The sequence below is a fragment of the Drosophila biarmipes genome, chromosome 3R (genome assembly GCF_025231255.1).
Source record: "Drosophila biarmipes strain raj3 chromosome 3R, RU_DBia_V1.1, whole genome shotgun sequence".
Lineage (NCBI taxonomy): Eukaryota > Metazoa > Arthropoda > Insecta > Diptera > Drosophilidae > Drosophila > Drosophila biarmipes.
This window is the reverse complement of record NC_066616.1, coordinates 17,940,877-17,968,840: the sequence shown is the minus strand read 5'-3', so window position 1 is coordinate 17,968,840 and position 27,964 is coordinate 17,940,877. Positions and strand designations below refer to the sequence as shown.

The 27,964-nt window shown below is 41.6% G+C and overlaps 3 protein-coding genes across 5 annotated transcripts; 1 reads left to right on the top strand and 2 right to left on the bottom strand.

Annotated features, from left to right (window-relative positions):
* Nucleotides 1-99: 99 nt before the first annotated feature.
* LOC108031198 (band 7 protein AGAP004871) lies at nt 100-2,587 on the top strand. 3 transcript variants are annotated; one of them, XR_007764671.1, is made up of 9 exons: nt 100-191; nt 249-344; nt 403-553; nt 614-976; nt 1,083-1,248; nt 1,303-1,741; nt 1,807-1,888; nt 2,051-2,113; nt 2,198-2,246. XR_007764671.1 is itself a non-coding variant. In XM_017104420.3 (9 exons), exons 1-9 carry the CDS (start codon nt 164-166, stop codon nt 2,254-2,256), a joined length of 1,407 nt encoding a protein of 468 aa, XP_016959909.1. In that variant the 5' UTR covers nt 100-163; the 3' UTR covers nt 2,257-2,587. The 3 variants fall into 3 exon arrangements, 2 of the variants coding, with proteins under 2 accessions (XP_016959909.1, XP_050745063.1); XM_017104420.3 differs by having other exon boundaries at nt 1,807-1,848; nt 2,198-2,587; XM_050889106.1 differs by lacking the exon at nt 2,198-2,246 and having other exon boundaries at nt 1,807-1,892; nt 2,051-2,102.
* Nucleotides 2,588-9,047: 6,460 nt separating this feature from the next.
* On the bottom strand, nt 9,048-10,003 carry LOC108031265 (ubiquitin-conjugating enzyme E2 H). Its single transcript, XM_017104504.2, has 2 exons — nt 9,914-10,003; nt 9,048-9,850 (listed from the first exon to the last, which is right to left on the bottom strand). The coding sequence occupies exon 2, from the start codon at nt 9,748-9,750 to the stop codon at nt 9,127-9,129; it is 624 nt and encodes a 207-aa protein (XP_016959993.1). The 5' UTR covers nt 9,751-9,850; nt 9,914-10,003; the 3' UTR covers nt 9,048-9,126.
* A 12,366-nt stretch (nt 10,004-22,369) lies between these two features.
* On the bottom strand, nt 22,370-24,319 carry LOC108031195 (probable citrate synthase 2, mitochondrial). The gene is made up of 4 exons (XM_017104416.3): nt 24,160-24,319; nt 23,899-24,104; nt 22,886-23,657; nt 22,370-22,797 (listed from the first exon to the last, which is right to left on the bottom strand). The coding sequence occupies exons 1-4, from the start codon at nt 24,202-24,204 to the stop codon at nt 22,393-22,395; spliced, it is 1,428 nt and encodes a 475-aa protein (XP_016959905.1). The 5' UTR covers nt 24,205-24,319; the 3' UTR covers nt 22,370-22,392.
* Between the last annotated feature and the right edge of the window lie 3,645 nt (nt 24,320-27,964).

The window sequence follows — 27,964 nt, the reverse complement described above, 5'->3', positions numbered from 1 at the left end:
TTCATTCGCTTGCAGGGCGGAAATAAATGAGAAAGAAAATTCATACGAGTATTCCAGGGTCTTCCACGGCTATCCCTTATTTCGTAGTGTTGCCTTTGAAATAAACGTCACACACACGAGTCACGTACTTTTTTCACTTAAAGATAATTTTAAATTTATCGTCATGGGCGATCGCAATGAGCAGAAGCCAGGTAAGGTATTTGGTAAAGAGTCAGCGAATGAGTTTAAGCAGAAAGTACCTTCAAAAGAATCCAAACCAAAGGAGTTCCAAAGACCTTCAGCTCAAGGGGATCAAGGTGCTCCAGGAGGTCGTCAGCCTCCTCCCAGTCGGTACATTCAAACCAGTAAGTAAGACCCATTTATAGAGCTTCCATGCTGATCAGCTTGTTGCCCATCTCCCAGCTGAGGACAACAAGGACTCCACTTTTGAGAAGTGCGCCGTGGCTCTTTGCTGGTTCCTTGTGGCCATTACCTTACCCCTTTCCCTGTGCTGTTGCTTGATGTCAGTTCGCGAGTACCATCGAATAATTATCCTTCGTCTGGGTCGGCTTAGGTGCAGTTTATTGCTATTTTCCTAGGCCTAAGGGCATTAATTGCATTCTTCTCTCCACAGGAGGGGTGTTCGAGGACCGGGCTTAGTGTTTTTCTTACCCTGCATCGATGACATCCACAGGGTGGACTTGCGAACCGATGTCGTCAATGTGTCGCCACAGGATGTGCTCACCAAGGACTCGGTCACGATCACCGTGAATGCAGTCGTTTACTTTAGCATCTACAGTCCCATTGACTCGATCATCCAGGTGGACGACGCCCAGCAGGCCACAGAGCTGATCGCTCAGGTTACGCTGCGCAACATCGTGGGATCCAAGACGCTCCATGTCCTGCTGACCTCCAGGCAGCAACTCTCCCGGGAAATCCAACATGCGGTGGCCGGAATTACAGCTCGCTGGGGAGTTCGTGTGGAGCGAGTGGATGTGTAAGAAAACACATTATATACATTTTTAAAACCTATGTACATTAGAATATTCTTAGTTTAAGTTACAAACCCTTCCTGAATGTAATCAAATTTATTTGTATCCTAGGATGGATATCGTATTGCCCTCCAGCTTGGAAAGATCTCTGGCCAGCGAGGCTGAGGCTGTAAGGGAAGCTCGGGCCAAAATAATCTTGGCCGAGGGTGAACTCAAGGCTTCGAAGGCCCTAAAAGAGGCTTCCGATGTGATGTCCGAAAACAAGATCACACTTCAGGTAAACTTTTGAAGTTTAAAATAGGTATAAATAAAGCCACTTCTCCTGTCTTAGCTGAGGCATCTGCAGATCCTGTCATCGATCGCCTCGGAGCGACGTGTCAGGATCATTTACCCCATTCCTCTAGAGATCATGGAGCCTTTCTTGGGCGGCAAGGACAATCAGAAAAATAACAAAGATGGTGGTGAAGATGGTCCTGGTGGTAGTAAGGACACTAAGCAAATAGAAGGAGGAGGTGGTGGTGCGGCAAGTAACACCGAAACTCGAAAGGAAGGTGGTGGTCAGGGTGGTGGCGGAGTCCTGTCCAATTTCTTCTTTAGTGGTAAAGCAGAGATGAAGCCAAATATTGAAGAAGTTGTCAAGCTAACGGAACCAAGTGAACCAGGCACCTCAAAGTGTGTCATGAAAGGTGCAAGAGATGAATTACTATTGAACGTGGCTAAAGATGAAAGTCAAATAGTGAAAATGGATAAAAAATATGAAAGACCTACATGTAAGAGTGTATTATATAATCCATGTTCTCTTTACATAAACTGATTTACAATACATATTTCCTAGATGTCGCCTATGAGTTCGACCGTGTAAAACGGAGTCCTGCGAGTACGTTCTAAATTTAAAGCATAGACCTTTTATACCTAAAGTAGGTAAAGTTCGGAATAAGGCTTAAGAAATACTTTTAAAAACATCGATTAAAAACAGGTTTCATTTGCTGAACTGTTTTTATGTAAATTGTGTATTTAAAGAACAAAAAAATGTAAGTTAAAGTTCTGTCTTAAATAAGCTTGTGTTTTCCTTTTCACAGACTTCACCTCAAACGAAGGCGGTGCCCAGAAGACCCCAGTGCCAAGTTCGCCGCAGAGAGCAGGCGAGTGATATAAAGTGATACGAAGTGATTTGTTGTAACAGCTCCCCTAACCTGCCGCCCTGTCCCCAAATTCTTGTTTAACAGGGGGCCTGGCGTTTATGGACCTGCAATCTTATCGAGACTTCCTGCGAACTCGCTGGTAATCAGCCGGCGGCTGGCAGCCTCCTGGCAGCAGGACAATGGGAAGGCCAAGCGTGAAATGAGCAACAGTCACGTCAGCCGATGGGGCCACAAACTTGATTGAAGGGCATTATCCTCGCTCCTCATCCACATCCACTGGGGCGACATTGACACAGCCATTGAATGGCCTCCAAGCGGTTTTTGTGACACGATAAAAAATAGCCAAATGCTGGGTATTTTTCACTCGCGGTGAGAATGGAATCTCGGCTGGCAATTTATCTCTTTTAATAAATTGGAAGTTTTCGAGTCGATACTTTAATGCCGGGATGAAATATAGTTGAAATTTAATCAGAAGTTTGAAAGTTTGTTCCCAACATTTATTTATGGACTGTGAGGTACTTCAATTAATACCTATAGTCTCATCTAATTATATTTCGAGTACTTCGAATCTCTTGCCTTCATAAATCAGCAATTGCGAAGCGCAGCCAATTAACTCGCAATTACGCCAGACAACAAAAATGTACTCAAAAGTCACTCAACAATTTTGCCCTAACATTATAAATTTGCCCAACTTTGCGCATTTATTATTTAATTTGGACAAGGCAAAAAGTTGCCACAAAGTGGGCTGGGCGTGGCAGGATGTTAATGCACTTTCTGTGTGTGTGGGCACGAGTTCGAGGGTGTGTGCAGCCTGGCAGTGAAAGTTTCTGAGCTAATGTGCAAGAAATAGCAAAGAAATCAAAGCAAACGTGAGCCTGACGACAAGGGCATCAACCCACCAAAATTACAGGGGCATAAACTATAAGGAACCGCCAATAATAATAATTAGTTTTTCCTGTTAAATCATTTTTATTGATAAAAAACACTAAGTGAAATTTTCAATGTAAAAATATGTACATCGCCAATTTCTAGAAAAATAAAATAAAATAAAATACAGTAGTATTTTTTTACAAGTTGATTAAGATATAGGAAGTAAACAAAAACCTATTGTTGATACAATACATTTTAGACCTATGTAGAATTATGTAAATATTTTTTGTGGATTAATAGGTTTTTTAATTTAAAATGCATTACATTGTATTAAGTTAAATGAAATACTGTTGGAGTAATATTTATAATTATAAGTTGATAAAGATATAAAGAAATGAATGGAATCCAGTACAACTAAAGGATAGAGGTAAAATCTCTGGCAGTATTTTGTAAACTTTAATATTTGCGAAGTTCTAAAGCTTTAAAATTGAATATTGTTAAATTAAAGTTCTTTATTATAACACGATATGAATTTTAGTTGTAAGACTAGTAAAAGCTGTGGAAAGAAAGCTGCGAAGTGAAGTTCCCACGAACGCTGGAAAGTATGCTATAAAAGTTTTACCTGGGGGCTCTCGACTCTGCGGAGTCCGGAGTTTCGACTGGCTTTTAGCCTTTAATGGCACATCGTTTGAGCGTCTTTTGTAGGGAGTGAGTTTTTGGCGCTGCTTAGTGGCTGTTTGTGTTTGTATTTGCACTTGCATTTGTTTTTGCGCTTGTGCTGCGGGAAGCGGGCGTGCGTAAGTTCGGCTGCGTGCTCATTGCCCTGTGCGTGTCTGAGCACTCACACTCAGGCACCTGGATCCTTCGTGTACGTGTTTATCCAGCTGGCACACCTGGCTGCCAGTGTGTTTGTGCGGAGGACGCTTTGAGCCCCGAGACGCCAGCTGCTGCCGCTCTTTCTCACCCACTGCAACTGCTCGTTGCAGCAGGCAGCAGCAATGCAAATTCAAATTTGATTTATGCAAATGGCACATGCACCACTGGCAGCAGCAGCAGAAAGTGGCGCTCAGCTCCCGGGAAGCCATGTTTGCACTTGCCACTCTCGCCAAGTGGCCAACAGCCAACAGCCAAATAAGCAATCTCCCATATGAGTGTGCGGATGCGGATGTGGATGGTGCGGCTGCAGCCGAATTACAAAGTCCCCATCCTAATCCGCATCCCCAAAGCCCTGTCCAGACACGGAGATTCTTTAATTCACATTTAAACAGAGCGCTGACAAATGCCGGCCCTGCCATTGGCTTTGATTTGTTTTCTTTTCCATCTTCAGGCTTGCACTTGACATTTGCTCATTTCAGTTGACCATTTCCTATGGTTTCCTTAACCCTTTCAATCACTTGGAAAAATATGAGGACTATTTTGCTTAAAATTGAAACCTTAAAACTGTCTATTTAGCTGTTCCCCCTGAGAACGTCTTCGAATAAGTCTTCGTTAAAAATAATAGTCTTCTATTATTTTATGCCCTAAAAACGCAGTGCATTTGCTGCCTTTACGCAAAAAATGGTAAGAAAAAGATAGGGTGTACCTCATTGAGCTCTTAATAAAAATTCCTATCCCTTGCCATTTAAAACTGGAAATGATTGATTTTTAACATTTATCTGAAAAAACACGATACCAACCCTTAAAAAATTTGAAAATTCGACAAAAATTCAGTGTTTTAGCTGGTATAAGGCGAACAAATGTCAGAATAGAGTATGTCATACCTCTTAGAGCTCGTAATTTTAATTCCTATCCATTGGCATACAAATCTGAAAATGTTTAGTTTCTAACTAGTATTGGCTGATCAACGATTGAAAAACCGCAAAAAGAGGTATTATTGAAAAAAAAGTAGAACCAACATTTTTGTGTTTTAGCTCGCAAAAAGTAAAAAAAGTAATGCCATATTTCGTTAGCTCAAATTTAAATGTCCATCTCTGAAATAAAATATAAATCGTTTGCCAAATTTCGTTAGTGTACTTCCAGTGGCCTGCAATCATCTGGACCGGCTTCGGTTGACATATGTGGCACTGTGACCGTATATGTTCTGCCATCTGTTAACCCGGCGTCGTATCCACGGAGCGGGGTGCCGGATTCGGGTGCAGAGGTTCAGCTGTCACTCAGATCTCTCCGCTCCGGCTTAACATTTCCCTTTTTAGTTTATCCCAGTGACCTCAGGGGCGGGATTTTATTGACTCAGTGGGGTTGGGTAAATCGCTCGCTCTCTTTTCTGGCTACTTTTTTCGCTTTCATGTTTGTCATTGTCAATCTCATTTATCGACATCCGTTTAATGTCCAGCAATTTGAATGGGGCAGACCTGAGTGGTATTCAGTGCCTTACTTTGTCATTGGCATTCCGGTTCAAGGTTGGCTGCGATTTTCTGGGGTTCTGGTCGGGGTTGTCCTACATCCGTTTAGGTTTATCTGCAAGGCAGATTGATGAGCCTTCTCAGTACGCTTAGCAGAGTCTTTCGGTTTCGTGGAAATCATCTCTGCTGAGCCATTAGTATTGGGGCAATATATTAATCATAAAATAATCATAGTAATGAGAATGTTCTAAGTAAATTTACAAATCCCTGAGCTGGAGGAAAGCCTCTATCATCTATTTGTGGTTCAACGCCAAGTGAAGTGGTTCTAGTAGAAGGTGTCTTTTGGTAAACAATCCACCTCAGCTTTAGCGCCCCACTTGATTTAATTGGCAGTGGGAATTGGGCTCCTTGCTAGCCTAACCACCAAGGAGCCGAACAAAAACATTCTCGGCTAAACAAGCTGTAAGCTGCCTGGTAATTGAAGCTGCATTGTTTGGCGTGTGCCCAAAGACGACTCCAATCCTGACATTGCACATTCCCAGCCAGCAGTTGGGGCTGTAGATGGGGATGGGTTGGAGATGGTGCAGGGATGGGGACGCAATTGTGTAGGCAAACAATGGTCATGTTGGGCGGGGGGAGGAGGTGGCAAAACCTGGCAAGCCAAACCGCCGGAGAACTCTCAAGGGTCTGAGGTGTGGGTAGTCCCAAGGAATGCCGATTGCCGGGGTTTTGTGAAATTAACAAGACATTTATGCGGGAACACACCCACACACACAAGCCAGGTGTGTTCCCCCGGCAATCGTATCCGCATCTTCGCATCAACAAACTACCACTGTCTTGGCATAAATTAGCTGGGGAAAGGAACTGGAACACATGTCCTTTGGTTGTCAAACAGGAAGAAAGAAATAACTTGCAAGCTGCGAAAGTCCTTGGCCGGGCGGGGGAAGCCCAAATGCAAATTGTGTGTCGCAAAGTTGGCAGTCATAACTACTAACTCGGCGAAGACGGCGCCTGAAATTTGTTTGCCAACAAAACTGGAACTCTCGACAAGGCAGCTCAGTTCCCTAATGAGAACTAGTCTGTTTCTGCTGTTTTGGGGGCGGCGGTTCCAGAGATCCCCGGATCGTTATGTAATGTTGGCATCCCTGTACAGCTGAAAGTTTCCATCAAGTACAAGCCGAGTGCCTGGCTGGCTTTCATTCCGAGTCACGCCAAATTGTCAACAGCTAAGAATTTTGCATGAATGCCAAAAGAATGGGGCTCTAGAAAGGGCTGGAGACAGTCCCATCGTGGCGGGAGCTTCAATTTCATTAACTAAGTGCTCCGTACCAATTAAGTTTTGTGCATTTTGGAATAATATAAATTAATTAGAATATGCTAATGAGCCCAGCCTCCTCGTGGCATTACCGTGCGGAGACAAGTAAGCTGAGTTCGCCTCGCTGCGAGTCAATTGACTTGAATAAATTAGCGCCAGCGGATGCAAGCTCAATGCCGGGCCAGTTGGCTTTAACCGTCTATTGACCCAGTCAGCTGGCCATCTGGGCATTGAAAGTTTTTCCAGGCACTTGCACAAGGATTTTCCAAGGCACTAAATATTTAAAAAAAAATTAAAGTGTGTATAACGTATATTAAAATACTTGATTCTGTTGGCATATAAAAAATATTCACACCTTGGTTTTAATTCTTTTATAGAAAGTCACATTTTTTCTACGACTGCGATATGTCCGAAATAAATGCAATTTTTTATTGGCAAGATTTCATAAAATGACCAATGAATGAGCACTATCAGACCGCAATTGGGTTTTTTATTTGTCTGTTGGTATCAGTTATTTATTCCTGCAAAGCACCAGTATTCGATAAAGTTTACCAGTACAATTATATTAATGAACAGGGTATTTTGTGGCCAAAGCAAAGAAAAAACATACTCTTCCACCACGAAACATTCCCCTGCAGGTGGCAGGAAAGTTAAGCTTGCTTCAAGCGATTTTTTTTGTTACCCAATGGGAAAAAATGGCTTCAAGGATAAAAAGTCAGGTCAAAGGCCGAGGTGGTGGTGATAAAAAACCCATTTTTTTTTAAAGAGCAATTGGTAAATTTAGTTTTGGGGAATACCCAACGGTCCTTAGTGCTCGTTTTTTAAAGTCTTTAAAATTAATAGTTCTCAATGACATCTTTAAGTATTTAAGTGATTTGCACATTTAAATCCTTTAGCTTAATTTTCACTTTTGTTTGGCAACTTCCTCATTGTCATTAATTTCATACTCTTGGGGAGCACAAAGCTCATTCTATGCAATCTATTCGTTGGGATGACACCATCTTTGAGCATGCCACGTGTTTGGACCCCAAAGAGCAAGGAAGATTCGACTCCGACTCCAACTCCCATCCATCCCCCCACCCAACATCACTTTCAATCGAATGTCTCACTAAAGACATCATTTCGTTGTGGAAATGTGAAGATAAAGTCATTCAAAGTCGAAAATGGCAATGACTATTGCATAAATTCGTGCGCAGAGAGACAGAGACTGGGCCACGTCGTATTCTAATTCGATGGCAGCACACGCAGACAGGCAGGCATCCGACCTGCCCAGAACCCCAGCAATATAGAAGCCCCCAGCACCAGCCCCATCCCCGCCAGAATTGTCTGCGCAACTGTCTGGAACACTGCACTCACATTGGCCATGGTCTCTGGGATTGGCAGGATGGATGGATGGATGGCTGGCTGGAAGGAAGGAAGGAAGGTGGCCAGCCATTCAGCCAGTCGGAGAATCAGACCAGGCCAAGCAGCAGGCGTCAATAAAGCCAAATTCACGTTTAGTTGGCCCCATCCCCTGCATCGTATTGAACCAATTTCGGGGGACAGGCAGACGAAATCGTTTTGTCCGTTTTTTGGAATTATCACTTATCCCATTTTTCATGCAGATATTGATTGGTCTGTGCCACAAAATTTAACTAGCAAAATTTCAGTCAAAGTTCTACAGCAGATAACCAATTAAAGATTGTTTGTCCAGCTTTTAAATTCAGCTTTAATTGTTTTCGTTTCCCCCATTCCTAAGCCCTATTAAATGAGATTTATCAAACATTTAGCGCCTTTGTTATGGCTTTCTAGCCTTCAACTGCCATGAGCCGGACTCGTCCTTTCCTGCCTTCAAAAACAATTGTTTAAATAATTATCGTAATTAAATCGTTGCTTGCACATGACTGCTCCTGTTCGAGGGAATAGTTTTCCACTTTTGAACTCGACCTTCTGATGGGACTGTCGAACCCTTTCCCACATTCCGCCTAATCAGACAAATTAATCAGACATCACCTGGGCAAAGCCCGTTGAAAGTGTTGAATGGAGTTGACATCAGCCTCAATTATGTCCAGTGGATTCGTAATTATCCTTAATGGAGCAAAATTAATTTCTTATCGGAACATTACGGCAATCTGGTTTCATCTTGTTTGACACAATTAAATCGAGCAGTTTAATAGCCAAGATTTCTTCGGAACATTGGACAAGCAATTAAATGGCTAATTGCCATGAATTTAAAATGGTGGATAATACTTTCTTATCCTGTTTATAAAATGTCAACAAACTGAGAAGGATACGAAGAGGATAAAATACAGTGGAATATATGAATATCCATTTGAAGATTTCAAACTAAAATTCATATACGAATTAGCATATATACTTTAATATCTTATATTAAATTTCTCCAGTTGCCAAAGACAAACCTCATCACTTATCATACTTCCAATTTCGATATATTTGTTCAAACAAACTGTTCTCTTACAAAGACACAAATAAGACCATCCAAATACTCAATTGCCTGGCAGTGCTAGAGAAGCGTTCCTGTTCCCGTTTCCATCCCTGTCGTCATCCTCATCGTCCGACAGCAGGTCGGAGAGACTGAGGTCCGAGGATCGCTTCTCGAGGCCCTCCTCCACCAGGTCCTTGGGCGCAAGGAACACGGGCAGGGCGTACATCTTCAGGCAGATGATGACGTGCTCGCGGAAGAGCTCCTCCGATTGCTTCAATATGGAGGCGGCCTTGTGGTTCAGTGGGTCGTTGGGGTTCGGTTGGCGCAGCAGCTGCGGCAGGAAGGTGTCGAAGATGTTCACCAGGTCGTAGCTAGAGGACCAGGCCTGCCTGAACACATTCATGCAGACCAGGCCCGTGGTGAACTCGATGTTCGGGTGCAGGATCTTGGTGACGAAGCGGACGCGCGGCGCCTTCAGCGGATACTCCAGCGGCATGGCCACATTTACCGTCCACACGCCGCCCTCGTAGGCGGTGCCCAGTGGCCCCTCGAAGCGCACGTCCAGGTTGGCCATGTCGTCGTCCACGGTGGCGCGGTAACCGGAGGCCAGCAGCCGGTTGACATCGCGGAGCAGGCGCCGCCCAGCCATCGGCGACGTTGTGTTCACCACCATTTGCTTGGCCATCGGTATCCTGGCGCTGCGTCCTGTGCCGTCTTCGTGTCGGAACTACTGGGATTTTGAGTGCACTCGTCTGCTACACAGAGGTACCTTCAAAACTAAGTAGCTGCAGGGCGGTGTACCATTACTAATCTTTTCGGTGGGTAATCAATTTCCATTCCATACTCACACATAAAATAAATCCAGAATTTTGCTGTTTTTTCATTGAAATTTTCTACAAATATAAAAACACCGCCTACTCTAGCCCACTATAAGATACAGATTGTTGAGCAAAGCACGCTGGGCTTGCATGAAGCCAAGAAACATCTTGATAATTTTTTATATTTATTTTTCATTTTAAAAAATATTACATTTTGGTGGTTATGAAAACCGTTTATAAATGTAGATAAAGGTGTCTAAAAGTATGCAATACAAATGTTAAACTCCGAAGAGCAGTAAAGTTAGTAAAATTTTTTTTTAATTAAATTTTAAAAACATTCATCTTTAAGTTAATTTAAAAACGGTTTTTTTAACTGTGGGTATTTTTCTAAAATTTATAGAAAAATTAACTCTTAAATATTTCGAATTCATGTCGAATATTCTTAATGTATGTGAATATAACTTAATATAAATAAAATTAAAGATTTGCGTTACAATTAATCTTACTTTACGTTGACATTGGTCAGCTGCCAATTCTAGAATTCTAGACCAAAAAATTCTATCCAGAAAAGTGAAAACAAATAAAGTTTGTATTTATTGAGTAGGATTTCCTACCTAGTTCTGTTTTTTTTTTATTTTACCGGACGTGTCGCATTGCGTCTAAGCGGATTTTGGCTCTGGGCCGAGCCTTCATTAATTGGGCGTGGGTCAGATAGTTGGGCGAAATCTTTTGGCCACAGTGCCAACTGTTTGTAATTGGGCACCGGGGAGGAGAAAAGACCCGGGGCAGAGAAAGGACACGCTGTCCTGGTGACCGAAACCGAAATCACCCACTTCTGTAAGTGGACACTCCAAGTTGAATGCATTTCTGATTGCTGGCAATAAATCAACGATCGTCTGCTGGCTTATCCATAAAGGAAGCTGCCATAACTCAATGGCCGAGACCGAGAAAGAGAGAGTGCATTAAAGTTAAATGGACTTGGACTAAATGCTGCAAATTGCTGCCATAGCCAACAGTCATGGATACACACAGCCCCTTATCTGAGGACGCAGGGATTGTATCTGTAGCTGCGTATTTGTATCTGCATCTGTAGCTGTATCTGTGCATCTCCCACCATGGCCGGAGCTGGAAACAATGGTAAATAACGACTAGAAAATTGTAAAAAATGTTGACAATGTTTCTCATGGCTGGCGAATCCTTTGGCCCGAAGCTTTATTTTTAGTGCGACAGTAAACGCGTCACTCCCCTCCTTTGGCAGTCTGCGTTTGGAATGCGCTTTGTTGCAGTTTTCACAGTTGAGTGCGCTCATTGTTTTCGCTGTCAGCGAGCGGCGCGTCGACGATGAATAATTAGAATTTCGTTGAAGGTCCATTGCTCATTTCCCCCAGCCCTTCCCCTTTGACACCCCTCAAAAGCCCAGTGAAACCCCGCCACTGTTTGCCGGGGCCAATTCATGCGACTTTTAATTTGCCGGCCATGGACAGCAAATCAAACAAAAGCGATTTGGGATTACAATGAAAAAGCGCTGCAAAATTCGGTTGCGATATCTAAAAATGAAGTTGTCCAGCCTGGAACAAAATTGCCAATATTCTTTATCGTGGCTATCGGCTGGTTGCTGCCATTCTGCGAATGGAATTGGTATAGTTGCCTAGGATTAAAGAAGACTTATTATAAGAAGATACTCTAGCATAATTTGTAAATGTCCTGTGAAGACATCCCTTTCGGTTCTAAAAATCTGTGACTGAAGCCTAATTTTATTCAAGAAACATTTGGAAAAGTATATAGGATAAAATAAAAGCTTAAAAGCTACACAAATCAATATACTCCTCTGGATCCAATTCCTTTTCCTAATAAAATCTAATTGCGGCTATGCATACTTATTTCCGACATTGAAATTTCCGGCTAGTTGGCTTTCCTTCCTTTTACTAGCCCTACACTTTCTAAAGAAAGTATCCAGCAACTTACACATTCAGCCCGCAGGCAAGCCAGCAAAAATACAAGTAGCCAGACTTCAATGTGATTTTCGAGTGCATAAATAAAATCTCAAATAGATGCCATTAAGAGCATTTTAGCCGCCATTAAAGCAATATGGAAGTCCCTGCCCCGAGACCGGTTCAGACTATTATACCAAGAAATACGATTATCGCGTAAAATTAACGCGAAATTAATGCAAACTACGCGCGGCAGCCCAAGGACGAGTCCCAGAAAGTCCTCTTCGCGGGAAGACGGTCGGTGGGGTTATCTCCTTGGCTGAGACATTAAGGAGTAATCTCAACATGGGCGTTAATTTTGTGAATTGTAATCAACTGGGAACGGGCACGGTAATGAAGCTGTTACGGCGCCCAGCCATTGACCACGTCAAAGTCAACACTCCAACAAGTGAAAGCAGCGGGATGAAAAATACTTGCACTAGGCCTTCGCTCCCCGAAAAAAACAATGGCCAAACTCAACCCTTTCCTTGGGGCCCCAGTCCCCCGATCCGCCGTCCATGGCATTTTAAACAATGGAGCGGCTGAAACAATGGCTGGCGACAAAAGGTAACCGCGAAAAGGATAACTCAAAGGCCAGGAACGGAGGGGCCCGGAGGAGACCAGGACCAGAAGCCAGGACTCGGACTCGTCCGGACCAGAACAGGGAAAACCGCAACCGCAGGTCTAACCCGCTGGCATTTTGGCAACATTCCATAACTCTGCCCCCCAATGGAATGGCCACCCCTATATATAGAGTGTAGTGCCACAGCGCCGCCCCTCGCGGCCCAATCCACTGGGGGCTGCCATCCCCTGTGGAGGAAGTGAAATACACAAAAATTTGTGAAATTAACTTGATCATTTTTAATGAAATTTTCCCAGCAGGCGCTAAAATGAATAACAAATTTTAGCCAATAACGAAAGAATTAAAGGGGATTTTCGTTGTCATCGATTATAAAGTTCGGATTAAAACGAATATTATATCCTTTGATTTATGCTGGCTTTTCGAGTGGGATTTGCTACGACAAATTTTATAAATATACGGATTTTATTTGGGCATTACATAAGAAGTAAACTTGTTACAAAGTTATAAGAGAAAAATGTAAAATACGAAATTTAATTTAGTGAAAACATAAAAACTAAGTCAAGTTTCCTTATATTTTCTAGAAATATATAAACCATTATCCAAATTATTGAGAATTTTCGTAGAAACTCGGTGTACTTTCAAAGTTAACAAGGAGAAATTTGCACCATTATAAAGTTAAGCAAAAACAAACTAACTAAAACAGCGGTATAGCGAAACTTTAAGCGGAAAACCGGTGGTGCTAATAATTGTTTGAATTAAAATTAAAGTGCAACTTGAAGGTAAAGAGTCTGCGGGTGAGGAGAAAGCGGGAGCCAAGCTGGGGAAAAAGCAGGGGCGTGCCGAGAGGGGGGACAAAGTAAATTGTTGCTGTTCCCTAGTAATAAAATATTTGTCGAGCGCCATTTACAAAGTCATTTTCAAGCTCAATGTACTTTCAAAGTAATGCGCTCCACCTGCCCGCGTTTTAGCCACCCCGCCACCTGCCCCATCTGCCAGCCCACTCTTGGCCCACCTTTTGGCCCACTGGCAGTTGTTCTAGTTTTTATTGCCAACGTTCGCCATTTTATGGTCTCGTTTCAGGTTGCCTGGTTTGGCTGATGTGGACGAGGATGCGGATCCTGCCGGTGCTGTAGCCACTTTTCCCAATGCCTTGCCGTTTTTAGGTGCGATATTTGAGGCATCAGCGACATCGTTTGCCTTGCTAAACACGTGCTTTCATTTAAAACGCCGTAAATATGTCGCGTAAATATACGCAGTTTTCCCTTGCTTTGCTGACATTTGGCTGGATCCATATGTAACCCGTATTCCATTTTTATTGAATATGTTTTTCGTTTCCAACGAGATTCATGAATGCGTGCAAGAAATCCCAAAGAGTTTTGGTGCTTTGGTGTTTTTAAGCGAGATATTTTAAATTGAATATACATTTTTGATAAATTCCTGACGAAAATGGTCAACTTTTCAGTAATACCTATTAGAAAAGACTTTATAAGTAAATAAATATAAGAGCAAATAAGATATTTTGAAATGAAGTATACGCCCGAGTGGCACAAAAGAAAATCTTTCTGTTTGATGATTTATTTTACTAAAATGTGCCCTAACTTAAATAATCTTTCACGTATCGTTCATAAATAAGGTAATATATTTAAGTAAGAATAAATAGTGTACTTTAAGGCTACGGAAAATATAGAAAAATATTTGTGAGTAATTTAAAAAAAAAAAAAACTCCAACTGCTTCAGATTAACCCATATTCCATATTGGACATATGTCGGCACTGTATACCAAAATGGAAAAGTGAAAAAAATGGCGGCAAAAGTATATCCAACATCATGACCAAAAGACGTGCAAAGTGCAGGCGATTATGGCAGTCATAAACCGATTAGGTCACATGAATATTTATGGTTGAACGCGACGTGAAAGGAGCTCAAATGGAGATGCAGCTGGAAATTGCAGAGGAGCTGCACGGAATGCAACAAGCGAAGAAATTTTCCACACACTCAGGTCATAATCATGTTTGCTGGGTCAGTCATCCAGAAAATTACTTAAATATGCTTATATATATATATATATATAAATCGAAAACTATGCTCTCCCTTAAGTTAAGTCCCAAGAAGTCCCTTTAAATTGCTGCCAATTGTAGTCAGTTTGTAAGCGTTCTATTTTTGATAGACGGATCTTTGTTGTTCCAGTGCCTGCAATTTTTTCAAGTAAGTCCAACAATAGGGAACATCAATAACAAGCTTTTCTTCGTCGCTTTTTCCGCAATATAAATAAAACATTTGCATTTAAAAGGCTTTTCATCGTCCGATCAGAATGGTAGTTGGCAAATATTATATTTTTCGTTGCGAGCATTGTGGGGACCGATGATGAATGACACTTCCCCCCTATAAATGCTGTCAACCGAAGAACACTCGTAGATAAACACACTCTTACTGGTACGTACTATATGTATATTTCACCATCCATCAAATCGATTGCAGTACGAGGTGGCCGAGGGTTTGGGGAACTGTCTTGACCTTCGCCAGCAGAAGATTTTGGCCGGTTGATTTATGCCGGCAATGGATTAAATCGATTTTAATCGCTCCCATAAGTGAGTGCAGTCTAGTGTCCAATAAAACACACGCGAGTCCTGTTCCGCAACATCCCTTGTCCTGGAAGTGGATTATCTAGAGTGGGCGGAGTGCTTGTACAGCTTCGGTTGATTCGCTTGCCGATAAATCTCTTTATCGCCATAATCGTTAAATCGTTTGCTCGTCAGGGACATTGATTGCCTTCACCATCAAGTCCACAATGAAATTATCTTCCGGTTAAATCTTGCAAGTAAACCAAGCGTGCTTTATGCCCATGATCATTACTGCTAGTTAAAACCTTATTAAAAGAACATACCAACTGCTTAATGAGCTTATATTAACTTTTACGCATAAAAATGCCAGCGACAAAGAGGACCTTGAATTACCAGCATCATGTGGTTTTTATCACGGTAGTCAGGAGCGACAAAAATTTGGAAATTACTCTCGGCGAATATAATGTAAACTGTTGCGACAGCACCGGCAGATAAAACTGAACAGCCTGCGGCATCAACAGCTTGGTAAACAAATTTCCATTCGGTGCTGAACATTTTCGCAACAAATCTGCCCGAGACCGACGTGTATGTATACGAGTGTATCTGTGTGTTATGTTCTACAAATTTCCTGATTTATTGTAAAACTTTTTATGCGCATTTCAGTTTTCTGTTCAAATAGTTGAATGCGATATGTGTGCAAAGTGCTCTGTATGTGTTGACGGGCACATGACAGTCAGAATGCAGATATTTGTATGCATATGCCGGACAACTTGAATAAATGCCCACCAGACTTTGCCCAGCCTGCAAAATGCAATTAGAGCCAGCTAAAAGTTGCAAATAAAACATTTCAAGTATTAAGTGTAGGTTAGCCCCTCTGTTTTCCCTCTGAAAAATTACCAAAATGCTGTTCAGTTAATGCTCGTAAATTTACACTCACATGTTCGTTACTCTCGCCTGCAGCCATAATTTGCAATTAAAACGTGGCAAATTGAGCAGGTTAATTAAATGAGTTAACCTATGCAAATATGATAAGTGCTAAAGCAAAGCCAAGAGCTATTGGAATGGAAAATAATCTGCAGCTGCTTAAACGTAAGCTAACCCTGCACTTAAAGGGTGTTTATCTATGGTGTCCAGGAGAAAGTGCCATTATTAGCGTGAAACTCAGGCATATAAACTAATCTCTCTGAAAATGCCAAAATTCTGCTAATCGAATTTAAAATCTTTTGCCACAAATCCAACCGAAATCAAATGAAAATTCAACTCGACCGCAAGAGTATGCAACAAGAAATTTTGTGGAAGTAAACAAGGGTGAAAGTTTATTGAACTTTACCGCAAAACAAAGCCAACTCGAACTCATTTATATACATTGCTGTAAGCCCTGAAACAAAGCAAGGATTATTTTCCAAAAGTGCGTGCTAAGTCGACTACAAATATTCCTCAAACTTGGCGGGACATTATTCTTGATCAATGCCGTCTGAATGTTTTTAATTTCAATTTTCGCTTCGTTTTCGCAGGCCTGGTGTGTGTCATCTTGATTGACAAATTGAAACGAATGGCCAGAGATATATCAGACAAATGCCAAATGTATTGATTTTTGCCTTGATGAGAAAAAACCAGCGAGGGGAGATCTTCAGGGGAACAGATGTTGCTGCTGCTGATGTGAGATGAACTTAATTTATCCAGTTTCGGGTTACTCCATTCAGCAGTTTGGCTTAGTTTCGTATGAGCTGAATTATTAATGAAGCCCCGCCTGCAGAACAACAGGGGTTCTGAGCTGCGAGTAGATTTATTGTGGGCCGAGTGTTGTATTGTGTCAAAATTTGTTGCCAAACGAATGCCAGAACAATAATAAATTAATTAACTTGGCTGGCCAGCCAAAGGGCCGAGAGCAGCACGTGTTGGAAATGTGTAATCACTAATTAAAGCGGTTGCTTAAAGCCAAACTGGGCGACTTTGAGCATATCTTATCTGCCAGTTGGCCAGAGCCAGCCGAGTGGAAGGCATAATTCGCGATTTGAGCCCTCCAGAACAATGGCCCCTGGAAGGGGCACCTTGGTAGTCGTCCGTTGATAATTACGAGGACACGCAGATAAGGATAAGCGGCAACTGCAGTCCATTCAGCAAGCCCAACAAGCCCGATTCAAGGAACAATAGACCAGAGCTGGTGCAGATGGGCACGGTGCTGATGATGTTGACGATGACAAAAATGGGAAACCAAATTGCAAACAAAGCCGCAAACTTGGCCAGCTCTTAATTAAGCCGCAGGCAATCGAAAAAGTACCTAGGCGATGAAAGGGGTAGAAATTACGCATACGCAGCGTGTGACGCCTTGTATTGCCCAGCAATCTGTCAATCAGTGTTCTTTAATTGAGCAGGTTTCTTTTTTCAAAAATATTAAATAAATAAGTGGGTTAAAAGCTCTTCGTAATTGGGTCAATACCTCTTTGTTGTGACATAACAAATAATATTAAATACCATTGATTTTACCCACGTATATGGAGTGCATTGTTTTAATCAATGTTAAATTCCATTGAATAAGAATAATATTGATTTAATTAAGCCTTTTGCTAATTTAATTTGTAGCTTATGGACCTTCTTTGTTCTATAACAGATGGCTTGTTAATTAGTTCTAGGACATTTTAAACTATTTATTTAAAATATGGGGGCTAATAAAATTTGAGTGAGGTCGAATAACTTTAGTGGTTTTGCCTTTAACATGGTGTGGGGAACCGGAAAAATCCAAACAAAACTGCACAAAGTGAAAGACTCCCCTCTGAAAATACCTGAATGGCATTCACTCCATCTTCTGTCTCCCCGAAAGAGGCAAAAACACCAACGAACCCCACAATTCCCATGGACCACTCCCTTTTCGGTGTTGGCCCAGTGCTGCTGTGCGGAAAAATAGCGAGTATAATCGCAATTATTTTTACCTGCCGGCACTTTTAGCGCATTCCAGCAGGTAAAACTATGTGCGAATATTTCTTCGACTGGAAAATGAAATAGTGAACGGCAGGGAGATCCAGAGAGAGTCGGGGCCTCCTGCAAAATGGGTGGAAGAAAACTTGAAACTTCGGAAACTTGTGTGGGAAAAACACTTAAAGGTGCTTCGATGTTTATTTTCCGTAATCGTATACGGCAGCAAGGTTATCGTTGTGCAAAAGCAAAAACTTTGTTTGCCTTAATTGTGTTGAACAAAACCATGTCAGATATCAATAGATATTTAAGCCCATAAATGGCAAACATTTCGCAAGATTAAATAATCATTAGTTTCAGACAAATAAGCCGAATAACACATCGCTCATTAGCAGCAAAAATTATATTAACAGCCATTTATTTTAACAACAAGGCGGAATGCGTTGTTTTCATTAACCTGTAATTAAAAATGATTTAATTCAATGGCCAATAAATCGGGAACGGAATATTGAAATAATTAAACAAACAATTGGTACAAGTAAGTGTGGCACATGGGGCATAAATAATCAAATGAGCTTTTCAATTATCGCCATTTAATTTAACCGGCACTCCAGGACCATGACAATTCATAAAACTCATTAGGTGCATATATTTTCGAATGGAGAGTGCTGAAAAATGAAAATAAAATCTAGGGCAATTTATATGAGTATCGAGCGGAGGGAAAACTTCTTCCGGCAAACTGTCAAATAGAAGCCAACAGTTACTGCCACTCAGAGCTGCTCTTTCAGCATGTCCTTTCCTCCCGTCGGGCTAGTCTTTGTTTAGAGAGGAAGAATTATAATTTTCCTGCGTACCCGACAAACTTTTCACTCAGCCCGGCGCAAACGCACACATATATGGTTATTTTCCACAATGTCTGATGTGTTTGTCTGCAAGTTGCTTGTGCCGAAAGCAACTGCAACTTACTTTGCATATCTTAAAAAATAGACCATACGCAGAAGCAGATCCTCGAGCAGCCTTGGTCCGCGCCAGAGACCATTATAATACAATAACATTGCGCTGGGCTAGGGGATCCCCGGGCCAGGGGGGCTTGGTTCTGGGGGCTTGATAGCGACTCGAGTGCATCTGCTGTCGCAGCCATAAAGTTTTCGGTCTATAAGGAAGTTATTGCATTTCCCCCTCCGCTTCCTGTTTAGCCAGCAACCAAAAATACCATCTCGCTTACAGAAAAAGGGAGGGAAAAAGAAAATATTTCAAATTTCAGCTTCGGCTCTGGCAATGAAAGTGATTACGGAGATAGGGGTCTCAGAATGCAGTCCTTGGACGAGTCACTCAAAATGTCTTCTTGAAGTCTACCCGGAAGTTAATGAAATGAGACCACAGACAAAGTGGAGGACGAGAAGGGGGCTTTAAGCCAAAGATTTGCAGAATGCGGCCGAGAGTGTTTTATTTGCCAACATATTTTGTGCTGAAAAGCAAATTAAAATTTAAGAACAGCACAGTTGTTACTTTTTGGCAAGAAAAATTAATTTGAAATCGTAAAACTTCTTAAGACAATTTGTAAGCCTACACTGATAAAAATGTAGTAAGTCCTAGGTCAGTTTGCTTGCATTTTTTGTATCAACGTACACTTAAAAATAATTGTTAATAAATAATATTTATATATTTCATGAATGAATTTAAGAACAGCTCAGTTGATACTTTTTTGGCAAGAAAAAGTAATTTGAAATCGTAAAACTTCTTAATACAATTTGTAAGCCTACACTGATAAAAATGTAGTAAGTCCTAGGTCAGTTTGCTTGCATTTTTTGTATCAACGTACACTTAAAAATAATAGTTAATACATAATATTTATATATTTCATGAATGAATTTAAGAACAGCTCAGTTGATACTTTTTTGGCAAGAAAAAGTAATTTGAAATCGTAAAACTTCTTAATACAATTTGTAAGCCTACACTGATAAAAATGTAGTAAGTCCAAGGTCAGTTTGCTTGCATTTTTTGTATCAACGTACACTTAAAAATAATAGTTAATACATAATATTTATATATTTCATGAATGAATTTAAGAACAGCTCAGTTGTTACTTTTTTGGCAAGAAAAAGTAATTTGAAATCTTAAAACTTCTTAAGACAATTTGTAAGCCTACACTGATAAAAATGTAGTAAGTCCAAGGACAGTTTGCTTGCATTTTTTGTATCAACACTTATAGTACACTTAAAAATAATATTTAATACACAATATTTATATGTTCCACCATGATTTTAATATATTCAAATTAAATCATAAAATTGAATACACTTTTATTTTAATAAGAAATTATGAACTAATTTGTTAGGTGTAGATTTGTTTTTAATATTGTGATTTATGAAAGTTGCCAGGATGTTCTTATTTTATTAAAAGTTGTTTTAATTTATTAAAAAACTCTCAATCAGCCCTCGCTGAATTTAATTTACAGCAGGACAGAGCTGATGCCCTACTATGGCCAGTTTTTAAAATATCCCCACACAGTTGCATGCCAGACACAATTTCAAAAAATTTGTAATTTTGCTTTTTTAGACGTGGGCATGGGGGCGATGGGTTGGAAAGCACTTTCGCATTACTTTTGTTTTAATATTGCAGCAAATGGCTGAAAGCAACTTGGCATATGTGCGAACATTTTATATGGCGTTCCACACCCAGATGGAAGTCGACCATTGTTTTATTTTTGGGTCTGGCCAGGCGGCGGGACAGCAGCGTCCACATGGACAGGAACATGGTGGATGCGGATGTGTTCCATTCCAACCAAAAAACCCCCCTGTGCGTGGCTGTGTGCGTGCTCAAGTGGGCGAATTTAAGTAGGGGCTCGCTTTCCTTTTCCAGCATCCAAGGCCACTGAAGTAGCACATACGTATGGTACATATAAAGCCAGAGCGTGCCTGTGCATCTCGCCCGCCCAAAAACAGTTTCAAATTATGTTTGAAAAAATTATACAAAAAAAAGAGGGAGACTACAAAAAACCAGCGGCGTGTAGCTGCGCACTGAATTGCAATAAAAAAAGTTTTCGTGATTTCCCTCAACAATAAAATAACTGTGCGGGAAAAATAGTAAATACTTTTATTAAAACGTTTTACAGCTTATTTTTTCCCACCAGCTTGGGCAAACATATTTCAACTTTTATCATTTACACCCACCTCCCCACCTTCCCATCTCCATGGAAAAATCTCTCATGCTCAGAGCAATTAATAATAAGTTAAGGGCCGGGCGGGAAAAAGTAGTTCATGATCATATTATTATGCTTTTAAAACGAGTGGAAATTTATTCATGTGTGTGAGTGCAGGTGCAAATAAAATTCGATAAATTAACGCAGTGATTTTTGATGGCTTAATGAAGGAACAAAAATCTTGGTCTGTATATTAAATGAAAATTTAAAGTAAACAAAATTTTGGTCCCTCCTACCAAGGTATACGCATTACTAAATTACATCTCACTATTCTAGATATCCATTTAACCAAGCCCATACCCTTCGTATTTCTAGCTCTCACTAGGTCACTTGCTATGTGGGCCAAATATATATTCCCGCTGAAAAATGAATATCAAATCTAGGAGAGTGGAAACTAGGGACCTGGCTTAGGCCACCCCAAGGACTGGCCCCTGCCGAGGGAGAACTGCTATAAAAATAACAATAAAATATCACTTATAGGAACAGCGGGCCGTGTCAATGAAACAAAAAATGGGGAATACAATCGCCAACCCAAGTGGGAAGAGCTAAACCAAACAAAGGGGGAAATTGAAGAGAAATCAATCAGTTGATGGAATGCTTTTATAAAAATTACAATAATCACAAGTACACCCAGTGAAATTCAAAGCGAATGCTGAGGGAATAGCTACGGGGAATTGCACACATTAATATCCTGATTTGTCCAGATTAATTCAAACATCCGCTGAATGCTCGCCTAAAATGCAATTTACACTCTCATCCCAATTTCCAATTTAATTTCTTGCCAAACTATTCAGTTTTCTTCTGCTCATCAAATTCCTTCGTCGAGTCTGCGATAAACTGATTATAATTAATCATTTTAACTGCTCAGAGTTTGTATTACGCGACTGATTTATGATCTACTTTTGGGGCTGGAATTGGAAATGAGACACGTTTCGTAAGGATGCCAACATCAAAGCAATAGAAATACGATATATTTCGGCCTACGCCATAATTACACTCCTCCCAGGCCGAAGTGGGGCTACCCCTTCTCCACATATCAAAGAAGTCAGTAATAAGCCTCCGACTGTCAGTCAGGCAAACCAATTAGAATATGTCAAGTACAAGCATATGGTAATGACAAATATTAAATGCGGTTGAAACACTTCACATATAAGTGAAACGAGGCCCTCGAGGTGAAATATTGGTTTATCCTGCAGTATATCGCTGCTTGGGAATACCACGTACAAAATCATAAAAGCCAAATTTATATTGCCCAGATTGGTGTTTTAACCTGTTGTACCTCAGCACTTTTTATTCTCTTTTGCCTTTTTGTCAGCTTGCTTGATGAAGTTGCACAGTTCCGAGGAGGAGAAGGACTTCGGCCTCTCGATGGGTGCGCCCAGGGCCCGAGACCAAATCGTTTGGGCCAGAACTCCCAGAGCCCGGGAAACTCCGAAGAGTACCGTGTAGTACTGCAGCTCCTTCAGGCAGTAGTGCTGCAGCAGGACACCCGAATGGGCGTCCACGTTGGGATACGGATTGGCCACCTTGTTGAGCTTCTTCAGCACCTCCGGAACGATCTTCCACAGACGAGTCACCAGCTTGACGCCCGCATCATCCTTGCAGTGCTTCATGGCAAACTCGTTTTGCAGGACGAACCGGGGATCGGTGTCCCGCAGCACGGCATGTCCATAGCCGGGAACAACCTGGAATTTAAATTGTAATTTGATTTGAAAGTAAAATCCGAAAGCTACAAAAAAAAGGAAAAGAAAGATATCTTTAAAGGAGAGTCACCTGCCCGCCCTTCAGCGTGTCGTCGATGAACTTCTTCAGCTCGTCGTCGCTCGGCTCATCGCCAATGGCCTCCCTGAGCTTCGTCAGCCAGACGAGTACCTCCTGGTTAGCCAAGCCGTGCAGTGGGCCAGCTAGGCCGCACATGCTGGCCGAGAAGGACAGGAAGGGATCGCTGAGCGCCGAGCCGACCAGGTGGCAGGCGTGGGCGGAAACGTTGCCGCTTTCGTGATCGGCGTGCAGGGTCATGTAGAGGCGTATGAGGTCGATGAAGTCCTCGTCCGGCAGTCCCAGCATGCGGCAGAAGTTTCCTGACCAATCCTGCTCCGGGTTGATCTCCCGGGTACCCTCGCCGTCGTGGAAAACGTTGTTGTAAATGGCCGCCGCTACGGTGGGCAGCATGGCGCACAGGTTCATCGAGTCCTCGTAGACGGACTCCCAGTAGACCGCTCTCTTGGCCCCCTTATTGTAGGCCTCGACGAACTTGCTCTGCGAACTAAGGCATGCGCAGGCGGCGCACAGCTGGGCCATGGGGTGCACCCGCTTGTCCATGGAGTCCACCATCCGCAGGCAGTAGCGCGGAACAGTGCCTCGCCTCAGCCACTCCTCGGTCACCTCCTCGGCCTCCTCCTTGGTGGGCATCAGCCCGGTGGTCAGCAGGTAGAAGCAGCCCTCCGGGGTGCCCTCCTGGGAGCCCTCCTTCACACGCGGCAGCTTGGCACACACATCCTTCAACAAGATACCGCGGTAATATATGCCCTTGTTTTTGTCCAGGCTGGGGTAACACAAATTATATAAAGTTATTAAACATTTAAAAATAAGGAATAGGAATAAGTATCAATAAATATATCTTTTGGAATAAAGTACAGAAATTGTATTTAAATTTTTTATTGTAGTTAATAGAATCGATGTTAAGTGTGGATAATTTTTATACTATAAAAACAGTATCCAAATAGATTTTTTTTATAACCAATTAGGGAAAATATCGATGGATTACTTTTTAAAGTGACACCTACCTGGAGGTCTCGCAAAACAGGAGCGGCAGTCCTCGCATTCCCCCCATGACGCTGTTGACGGAGATCTGGCCAATAAACTTATTGCCATGCAAACACTTGATACCCAGAAACTTTTCTCGCTCTATGGGTATTTTTTTGGCCAACTTGGCTTTTATGCCCTTGCCGCCTCCATTCTTACAGTCAGCCAGGGAACGGCTGAGAACGGTCTTAAAAATGGAACAATCATATTATGGCTGAGTTTAGAGAATATATTTACCATACCTTTAAGAAGCTTTTGTGGCATCTGCATTTGGTAGTTTTGTGCATGGCAAAAGTCGAGGGAAATCGCAGGGAATTTAGAATTTTAAAGAAAGAGATCGAAATGTGGGAATATTGTCAGTATGAGAGTGTACACACAGCCTTCTGTGTACAATCAAGTGGGCTATAACCATATTAGCACCAAGAAGTAGAAGGGCGTATTTTGAAATCAGCAAACAAATCAATTAGGTAAATAAAGTCGTTGCCCTTAATAGGCCACACCTCAAATCAGGGCTCGCCGGGGACTACAAGAAAATCCATTCTGTTTGAACAGACGCATTAGTTATGTAATCGCCTTAGGAAAATGTAGTGCGCCGAATATTTGTGCCAGAATAAATAATTTCCATGTAGTCCCTGGTGAACCCTGATTTAAGTGCAATATTATTATATTGCATTTCAATGTGGCCGACACAGGCGAAATTGTTGTCTGCAATTTGTCGTTTGTTGTTTCTAGGGACCAACTTTAAGCTGCAACCAAAATTAATTCCTGTTTGTTTGTCGCTTAACGAAATTTTTGGGTCATTTGTGGAGGCGACCGAATCGGAGCTGCAACTGAACGCACAAGCCCACCCACAGCCGCACACTTTCGCTCTCGATGGGGGAAAACTGTGTATGAAATTGCAAAAAATTAAATATCTATTTGTAGTTTCGGTCATTCGGGAATTTTACGTTACTTTGGCTCATCTGCCAGAAACAGAGCGCTTTTGTTTGTGGAGATGGTCGACGGTCGACGCTCGATGGGACATGGGGAATGTGGCTGTGAGTGAGTGGAATTGGTACTTTGGCAGCGTTTTTCATCTGCCATTGCCCAATGGGCTGCACTTTGGGGAATTTTTCAGTTTCGGTTTTTGCCGCCCTGGCATTGCTGGTGCCCAGTTAAATTTATATTTGTTTGTTTGCCGTTCTGATTTTGTCCAGCTTTTGGGGCAATCAGTGCAGAAAAAAGGCCGGAGTGGGAAAAAATATATAAAACTTTGCTTTTAATTAAAACATATTTTACATAGACATGCAAGGGAAAAACGAGGAAAAAGGACGTATAAATATGAAAATATTTTTGCACTGCTTCACTAACAGCCATCAAATGGAAATTAAAACTTTATCGCTCGGTAGATCTCGCTTCGCTTTTTGTTAAAAAACTTCCTCCCCCTCCGCGGATCCTCTGCAAATGGGCATTCAGTCAACAAGCCTTCCACTTTGCCTTTATCCACTCATTATTTCCCCCCGTTTTTTGAGCCAGTAGGTTTTGAATTTTATTAATTAACATTCAATTAGCGAAAACGATTGTGGCCGTGGCGCATTCAAGTGGCATTTAAGCTATTCACGAATTTGTAAGCAGGCCATTCAGATGTTCAAATAGAGTTTGCTTTGCCCAATTCAAAACTATTCCGTAAAATACGATTTGTTTTTTTTCGCAGTTTTAGTCTTATCTCTTTTTCAGGGGCTCTTAGTTTGGGGCATTCAATCTTTTGCTGCCTCGACACTGAAAATAAACATGAATACGAAATTAGCTGAATAATTAGGGATAGGTTTTTGCGGAGAATTTCACATTTTTTAATAATACTAAAAGTCTAAGGTTTGGGTGGCCTTTTGTAAGATTGAAAGAGAGTAAATTTAATAGCCTATCCTTTAAAAATATTTTCTGATTTTCCTATAAAGTGGCAAGCGGGAAAGGTGACCCAAACTATTCGAAAGGATAATGCTATCAAATTTATTTATATTATTTTTTCTAAGTGGCTTCCATGCTAGCTCTGCCTTTTCCATGTTGTCCTCCATAAATTTCCCGGTCTGAGATTTTTTTGCTCCGCCTTTGGTGTTTGCTTCATTAGAAGTTTAAATAATTTCCCCCGACTCACTGCCCCTCTAGTCTTTGTTCGTCGTTTTTGCCCGGTATTGCGAAGGCAAGAGCAAAAGCTTAAAGTGGACACCGCCCTTGAATGCGAAATCGAATTTCGCACTTAAGCAGCTGTCAGCAACGGTATCTATCTTGGCCCAAACACCCGCCCTACCAGCCAACCAGCTAGCCATTTCCTTTGGCGCCCTCCACTCGATGCCACTCCCCTTTCCTTTTTTTTGCTTTGCCCTGAAAGTTGCATCGTGGACAAGCTCCAAGCTGAATACATAGGAGCGAAAAGGTTGGAAACAATTTTGTTGCCTTAATGCATAATAGAAAGTGTCGTATCCATGACAGCCAAACTTTAAAATGATTTTATTAACTTAACTTTGTTGTCCACCAGCAAACACACACAAAAAGTGCAAACTCCGAGAGTCAAAGGGGCCAAAAGTGGTTAAATAAAAATTGAACGATGTTTTTAGTTGACAGTATTTAACTTGGTGGGTGTTTGGCCGAAAGCCAATACATATCCCTGATAAATTGTCAGGAGAGGTGGCAAAAAGTATCCCCCTTCGAGCCTCAAGTGGCATATCACTTAGAGCTACCTGGGTGGCGGGGATTTCTTAAAGTTCTGAGCTGCATGTCATATGCAAATGCAATTACAATACTTTCGGCATCGCTTCCCACTTTCCAAATGCAACCCAATCGATGGCTCTGCACTTGCCCACTTGAGGGGAGGTGCCAACCTTATATGCTCCACACGTGAGTGGGTGCTCGAGGTGCTTTCCACGAACTTTGACGTTTCCACTAATGAAAGTTCGCCCACATATGTACGTGCGTGCATCTGTGGGAGTGCCAGGGAGTTCTCCCTGGGGGCGATATTGCTTGGCCTTTGTTGACATCACGTCGAACCTGTTACGAGTGTCAGCTCGATTTTCCCTATTTTTTCGCTGCCATCACGAAATTCACGTATCTGACGTCATGGTGAGTCGATGATTTTGACAAATCGGTCACAAGAACGTGGCCAGTCCAAGGGTCACAGCATTTTCGGGGGGTGAAAAGACGTTGGGGAAGCAAAATGTCTCCATTTGGTTTCACTTGCTCTAAACTTTTACCTCCAAAATAAGCGTTGGCCAATAGACAAGTGACAAATATATTAAAGCTAGTCTCTAGCTTGGAATTCTTTAAAAGTTGATATTATTGCAGTTGGTTGGTATTTATCGCACTGGAAGTTTGAAATATATATTTTCTTCTATATATTTAACCCATTTAAATTTTAGGTATTAAACCGAACTTAGTTCCTTCTCACTCCTTGGCCAAATAACATTAACTCAAAGGCCTCAAATTAACATAAACTAGACAAATACCTACGTGACAAAGGACACCCTCTCGACGCAGTCGAAGCTAATTTAATGCACTTAAGTAAATGTCATTTAAGGCACTTTCAAAATATAGGAAAATGTGGCATCAATATAATATAATCAACCTTAAGAAGAACTTAAAATTATAATTTATATTTAAGCGCACAGAAAGCTTTAAGTAGTTGAGGGGATTTGAAGAGCTTCGCTTTAAGTGCTGGCAATTAAAATGTGTACATTGTACAAAGTAAGTAGGTCGCCAACAGCTCTACCGCTTAATGGCCAAAAAGACTGCAATGTTTTACTACCAACCTCATCTTTTTATATCTCGCCAAAGTGCCGGTGAGTGATATTGATATGATAAGAAAATGTTTGTACACGGGAAATATGGCACTGAATTTTGCATATTTGTGCACGCAGCAGTAAACAGCCGGATGCCCGGAATCAATGTAAAATCACACGCCGGAGCAGAGATTTTTAATTAATGTTTTATTGCCGTTTGACTCAATTATACATTAAACTGCCTCGCTACCTTTCTTGCCTGCACTGAGAGCCTGATTAAATGGCTGGATAAACTCGA